General features: G+C 34.7%; 1 protein-coding gene across 1 annotated transcript; it reads right to left on the reverse strand.

Annotated features, from left to right (window-relative positions):
* Positions 1 to 2,464: 2,464 nt before the first annotated feature.
* On the reverse strand, positions 2,465 to 6,905 carry LOC133782095 (uncharacterized). The gene is made up of 7 exons (XM_062221285.1): positions 6,291 to 6,905; positions 5,278 to 5,421; positions 4,954 to 5,026; positions 3,777 to 3,882; positions 3,596 to 3,692; positions 3,030 to 3,125; positions 2,465 to 2,950 (listed from the first exon to the last, which is right to left on the reverse strand). The coding sequence occupies exons 1-7, from the start codon at positions 6,888 to 6,890 to the stop codon at positions 2,798 to 2,800; spliced, it is 1,269 nt and encodes a 422-aa protein (XP_062077269.1). The 5' UTR covers positions 6,891 to 6,905; the 3' UTR covers positions 2,465 to 2,797.
* Positions 6,906 to 7,132: the final 227 nt, after the last annotated feature.

The following is a 7,132-nucleotide window of genomic DNA, read 5'->3' on the forward strand; positions in this document are numbered from 1 at the left end:
ACATTATTTATCTTGTCTCAGGCTCCATCTTAAGAATAGAGTTACCTGCATTGGTGTTTGAAAGTCATCCATGAGTAAGTTGGAACTATGTAACTAAAATTATGTAGAAATACTCTACTATGTGAAAAGGGCTACCATCGGTGTAGTGTGAAAGTGTCTAAGATGGGTACTTCATGCAACTTGCGAAAATGCTAAAATTTGCCACCAAAGGGCAATGTCCCATGCTTTCATATGCACATACAAATGCTTGAGACTGATTTTAGTGGTAAAACAAATATATTAAAATGCATATACACCATTTGATTCACTTTAAATATTTCATTTGATAGGACTAACTATTTTTCTTGAGACAAATAAAAGCATGATATGCTAAATAGATTTACTAAACATTATAGTAAAATTTTGTTAAAATGTACTAATGTTTGGTTTTTTCTCAATGGACAGGTCATGAAAGATTTTTTGGGCACAAAATGATATTTTAGCATTTTTATATTTATATATATATACCTTTGGGCTATTATAAAAAAAACTAAAAAAAAAAGTTAATTGTTTGTTGGAATAGTGAAAATATTGACAATTTCAATTGTGCATTGAAGATCATATTCTTAGACATGAAAAAGTTTTCATTTTCCCAATTTTTGTGGTGTTTTGGTTGGTACCCATTTTTTTTCCCTCCACTTCATTTTCTCTTCTTCTTGTTTCTTTGTTTTGTTTTTCATCTAAGATGTGTGCAGACAATCATGATGATCTATGATGGAAGTGTGTTTGGCCTCTGATGGTATTCCTTTAGCTCTTTTGATAGACAGAAAGGGGGAGAAGAATTATTTAGGGAGTTTAAAAAGTTCCATGTTCACGTGTTAATTGATTTTTGCAGATTTCATGGACTGCTTTGAAAGACCATCAATGCCTCTACTACTTTAGCTCCATGACAGATTCAGTTCCTCTCAATCTGAATTCAGTTCCATGACCATCAATGCCTTTCGGAGGAGGTTATCCGAAAGGGATTCTGAACCTTGTAAAAATTTGTTGTGTTCTTTATTGTTTTTGCACTGTCTTTTTATTGTGTTCAGTTTCTGTCGTGAGAAGTTCTTATTCTATCCCGTCAGATCTGAAATCTGTTTCAACATTTAATTACCATTTCGCAACTTAATTAATTCACTTGGTTTAATTAATTTGGTAATTACTAAAAACGGACTTTCAATGTGTCTACTTCAATAGGAGGGGTGGGTATCAAAGACAGATCTAGAGAAGTGCTCGGGTTTGGTGAAGTGCTCGAATTCGGTGAAGTGTGCGACATTGAAGGCAGCGTGGGCAAACGACTTCGGCGAAAGGGGCAAAGTTCTTCAGTGTGTAGACGATGGTGGCTGGTTTGTAGATGATGATGATGGTGGCTGGAACATTTTTGGGTTAGAGTGCTGAGAAATTTGAGCAAGGAGAATTGTTAATTTGATATTAGGGGTATTTTTGTGAGAAATATAAAACAAGGTATAGAGTTAGAAATACTAAGAGTAAGAGTAAAAGTTTTTGGAATTTCCCTATAATAATCGCCTACAGTGTCTGATACAACAAAATGGCCTCTGAATGGAATAAATATTTTTATCCCACTGTATTAAAAAATACATGTCAGATCATTGTGTAATATTTGTTGGGCATATTCTATGTGCACATATCATTCCTCTTCCTGTACAGAGGTTATATCATTGTTTGATTTATAAATTATTGAATAATGGAATAGTAACTACAATAGAAGAGTAGTTCCACTATTCGATGGAAACAAATTTCCAATCTTCTAATTCAAAAAATAAAAATATAATTCCAATCCTGTATTAGAAACCCTTTTCCATTCTATAAAATAATTAAAAAATAAAATAAACTAATATAACACTTATTACAACACATTCCATTCTATTACTACCATCCGTTTAGCTTAGTTTATTTTCAGTTGATTTTAGCTGCTAGAATTAAAAATCACTTTTTAGAGTGTTGAGGTAAAAAATAAAAATTAATTTTTTAATTTAACTATTGCAAAATCTTGATACTTGTTCTACATCTCAACATACTTCAACTTTTTTTTTTTTGATCATTTCTCTCAATATGCAAATTTAACTATTCCGAAATGTCATCACTCATTTATTTTTATTTTTGTTCAATCCTTAAATCATTCCATATTTCTGATGTGCCTCACTGTTTAATTTCCCGACGACTACTATCAAATTTTTCCTAGCACAGATTCCCCCTAATTTTATTTGGAAAATTTTCCTCAGCCGTAAGCACAAATATCACCCTTTAATTTTAAACTATTCATGTTAATTGGCTCTCCAAATATCAACGAGCCAACGTCAACTATTCATACTTTGGTACATCCGTAGATTCAAATACTATTTGTCCCTATCTAGACACCCTAGAATTGAACTTTCCCAAGTGCCCAGTCCTGATATTGAACCAAGAGAACAACCATTCAATATAACAATGAAAAAATTCATAGCTTACTCGTTATTCTTTTTCTTATTCTTTTTTCCCTTCACTTATAGCTAGTGTACTTTACAAAGAAATAAAGAATTATCCAGTCCTCTATACAATATACTGTGGTTTGGTTTATCCGTCATATCACATTTTGGTTCAAGCCATGTACAATCAAATTAAATACTATGGCTTCAAATGAAAACAGAAAATTTCTATTACCTGACCTGATACTGAAGACTATATGGCAGCATCCCAGCCCCAGAGGTGAGGTGACGACTATTCCACAATGTTATCTTTTAGGTCAAAATGGAACTCTTTATTATAAATTATTGTGCTAAACTAAACCATTTTGCACTACGGGGCTGCCATCTTTAACTAATTCATTAGCTGGATTCTCCTTAGCCCATATTGCTGCATCTCGGTATCCAAATTCAAATAGCCTATCGAGAATATGATCTTCTGCTGGCTCAAGTGCCCAATTGAAAAGCTGAAATTTTGAATAAATTTTTTTATCAGCTTACCATAAAAAACAGAGCATCACTCAGAAGACGATGCTAGAAGATTACCTCCCGAGGGGTAGTCTTATTTTCAGGATTGCAATCTGGGCTGATCCCAATTCCTTCCAATCCTAAGCGGCTGGCTGGGAAAGCACATACGCGAATCTGCAAAAGAAAAATACAATATTTAAGGAAAAAACACTCAAATGGTGACTTTAAGATTCATATATTTATTCCAATGGGTAAATCATGTAAATTATTCAAATCACAGACGTTTGCATACCAGAGAGAGATGCAGCTTGAATTTTATGTGTTACGAAGAAAAGCTTAGGGTTTAAATTAATATTTTAGAATAACCTAGCTTCTATGCCCATATTGCTACAACTTATCCCTATACAGACAGATGCAACTCACAAAGTGTTCAAATTTACAAGGGTGTTCAAATTTTTCCTCCTAAAGCAAAATAATTTTTTTATAAGAATAACATATTTTCTATCAACTAAAACTTTGGTAACTCAAGAGTAATGCCCAGGAAACGTAAGAACCTCATAATTAACAGATTACAGGTTGTATGGTTTTAGAAAGTATTGGGAACTATCACAACTTTCAGATATAAAAGTATATCTTGCATATACCGTCTGTTTTGCAGATGTTGGAGGCATAAATAAGGTTAAACCCCCATCAATGCAAAGTCGATTACGGAAAAATGTTGCTGGTCTAGGTGCAAGATATCTGCAATGAAGTTAACTTTCAGTACAACTTGTTTAAGAAATCAAAAAAATCATAACATGACAAAAATGTATGAGAAACTAATACCCTGGAATGAAGGAAGAAGTAAAAACTGCATTAATAAGATCTTCTTTGGAGTCAAACTTATCCACTAATAATCCTCTGGGCCTCCAGAGAATCTGGGTTACAGCAACTGTTGATAAAGAAGAAACTATAAGCCAGCTGCAAGATGGTAGCTTTGAAAAATATATGGCTCCAAATATATGAAAAAGACATATGCCATATTCCATCAATAGGCCTCGAATATAAAGTATGGGTATTCAGCATATTACCAAATATTATTCCAAATCAAACATATCAAAGGCTATATTGGAATTTGTTTCTATGGTTGTACAAGTGCAGTTTAAGATCACCTTGATAATTTTCAAAGCGAGCCAAAATGTGAGGCAATATTTTACAGAAAAATAATCACAATTCTCTCAACATTAAATGGTATTTCGTATTCTTGAAAATAGTGAGCAGGAAGTTCATAAAATAGTCTGAAGTCCTAGTAGCAAACTCATATTCCATGATATGATTGATAAAATACAAACGCAAACATATAGCATCTCGTATTCAAAATGTTTCAAAAAACTCTGAATATGCTTTTTAATTGCATGTATCTTATCAAAAGTAGTTTGAACCATATATCGTCTATTTCAATTATAATAGAGGATTGAAACCTCATCCTTTTTTATGAAACTCAGCTTTCCACCTAATTCTACCAATATTTGGGGATCAGAATAGGTAGGTACACAAAAGGGACTCGAAACTCAGACCTGTGGAAGCAAACCACATGACCGTTTGAGCTATCCTCTTGGGTTGAAACCTCATCCCTTTTAGAAAATATAGGAATGTTCTGTGTAGGAGGAGATACAAATTGATGCTTATAAGACTAAAATATGCATCCAAATTCAAAAATGTTTAACAAGTTTACAACATCTTAAAGCACACGCACACGCACACGCCTTCTTTCTTATTCATCATATTGAGATTTGATATGTATCCTCCTTATTATCAGTAATGCTTTTTTATAATCATAATCAAAGAAGTGCAGAAAATACTCCATTTTTACAACAGTTTTCTCAGATACAAGAACTTATTATTATTAAAATTGATAAGATGTCATGCTGCTGGACACCTATCAAGTGTGCCAAGCAAGTAGAGATACAGTAATGCAGCAATTACATATTTTAACACAGAGAAATGAAAACAAACCACTTACCACGAACACGTCCATTAGATCTTATGTGCACATCCTCTGGCAGAAACTTGTCGAGAACATCTCGAAGGACAGCCTGTACAAGTTGTTAAGTTCAAAGTATCTTTAAACTAAAAGATTAAAAACCCAGATATGCATTTATTCCCATAGCTTTTTTTGGGAATTTTAAAAAAATTACGTGAAATCTTGTTGAGAATTAAGATTCAATAGCAAACAAATTGGAATACAGTCATACTATTCAGCTCTCTATTCAGAATAAGAGAGAGTCACCAAAATATTATTGTAGGAAAGAGAAGCTAGTGTAAGTAACTGTATAGAGGTATATACCCCAAGCCGAAATGCTGTCCCTTTGCTCCGACAGTCTTCAGCCAGTATCTTAGTAGCGTTCAATGCCTCATCCATACTGGCTCCAGAGGCAATCACCGCACAAACAATGGCCCCAGCTGAGGAACCAGCTAATGGAGTGCTCTCCTGAATCAAAACAAGCATTTGTTATGAGAAAAAGGCCATAATTCAAAATCTTGTATTCATTCCTCTACATTTACAAATGAGAAATTAAAAACTTGAACTTACAAAACTTACGGGAGAGAGGTAAGTATAATGCACATGCACAACACATTGTTAACCACAGTGAAGAAAACAGGTATCGCCAGTCTAAGCGCACCAGTGACAAACATCATGACTGGGTTTTCAAAAAAAAAATTACACTAATGGTTTTATCAAATGCTCACACTTTCCAAGTGATAAGAGTGAGTGGATACACTATTTAACATGGCGTTTTTTAGGTGAATAACAAGGTCGTTACTAATCAGTAATTACATAACATTTTCCGCAAGAAGTCATAAAAAACGATTAACATAATCACCAAACCAAATCCAAAGTTTTCCCTGCACACTCAAACTTTCAATACCCACAAATCAAAACTACAAGCCAATTATAACTTACGCGTTGAGACAACAATTTGTATACGGTAAAAGATCTCAAGCACATTGTGCAGCAACGCTAAGCAAATTCTTCCAAAAGCAGCTAAGAGCAATGTAATGTTATATACTTAGACAAACAGAAAATATCCAAATCAAAACATAAATTATAAACGAATTTCAAATAGATATATAAACCAGAGCTGTCCAAAATCAAAAGAATTCGAAATGGTGTTCGCTCATACAAATTCATTATCTCCTAAAATGTTAGAAGAATTAAGCTATTTTTGTAAACATAACCGCTCAAAGAAATTCAGAAACTGCTTGATTGTGAAAAAGAATCAATTTGTTCGTACAAAAATGCGGAATTCAGTCATGGAAAAACCAAAAGAAAGAGAGAGAGAGAGAGAGAGAAACTACCTTAATGTACCCATTTTCTATGAGAAACTGAGCAACCCCAAGGTGGTAAGGGAAGAGAAGTCCCGCGGCGGAGAAGCTGAACCCGGGACTGGTAACCACGCACCGCTGCTTCTCAGCCTCGACGTCCTTCACGCTCTGCTCCCACACTACATCAGGCTCAATCTCATCCTCAATGACCGCCCCAATCCTCTCCTTCTTACTCCAAACCGTACTGCCATAATTCTCGAACATAGCAACCGAGGCCACCTCTTCGCCATTTGGGCCACGGCTGGGCTTGTTAATGAGCCGCGAGGCCAATCCCAAGAAAAGTTCTCCGGTGGCAACAGCAAAGGACCTTCTGGCAGGCGGCGGAGGAGGCAATGGTGGCGGAGAAGGCGATGACTCGTCGGTGCCGGAGGTAGGGGATGGGTTGGGGTTGGAACCAGAGCGGAAGGTCAGGGTACGTGGGGAGGGTCGGGAAGGGAAGTTGTGACTGTGAGTTAATTTAGGGTTAGAATTGGGGAAAGAGAAAAGAGAGTGAGAGTGAAGGAGAGATGAGAGGGAAGGAGCCATGAATGAGAATGAAGCTCGCTTAGCCTTCCTCCATTTGTATGGCATCATTTTTATTCAGTAAAAAAAAAGGGGTGTGTGAATTTGTTCTTTTCAATTTTAATTACTACTTTTTTTTTTGTGTGTTAATGTGATTCTCTAACAAAAGAAAAAAAAAAGTGAAAATTAAATTTTATTTGGTTTTTATTTTATGTTTTTTTTAACTTACATTTTTATGGATTTAGTTTACATGTTTATTAGTTTTACTCTTAATCAAAGGGTATTTTTGTAATTTAATTATTATTTTTTTAGCT

This window comes from Humulus lupulus, chromosome 6, assembly GCF_963169125.1.
Source record: "Humulus lupulus chromosome 6, drHumLupu1.1, whole genome shotgun sequence".
Taxonomy (NCBI): domain Eukaryota; kingdom Viridiplantae; phylum Streptophyta; class Magnoliopsida; order Rosales; family Cannabaceae; genus Humulus; species Humulus lupulus.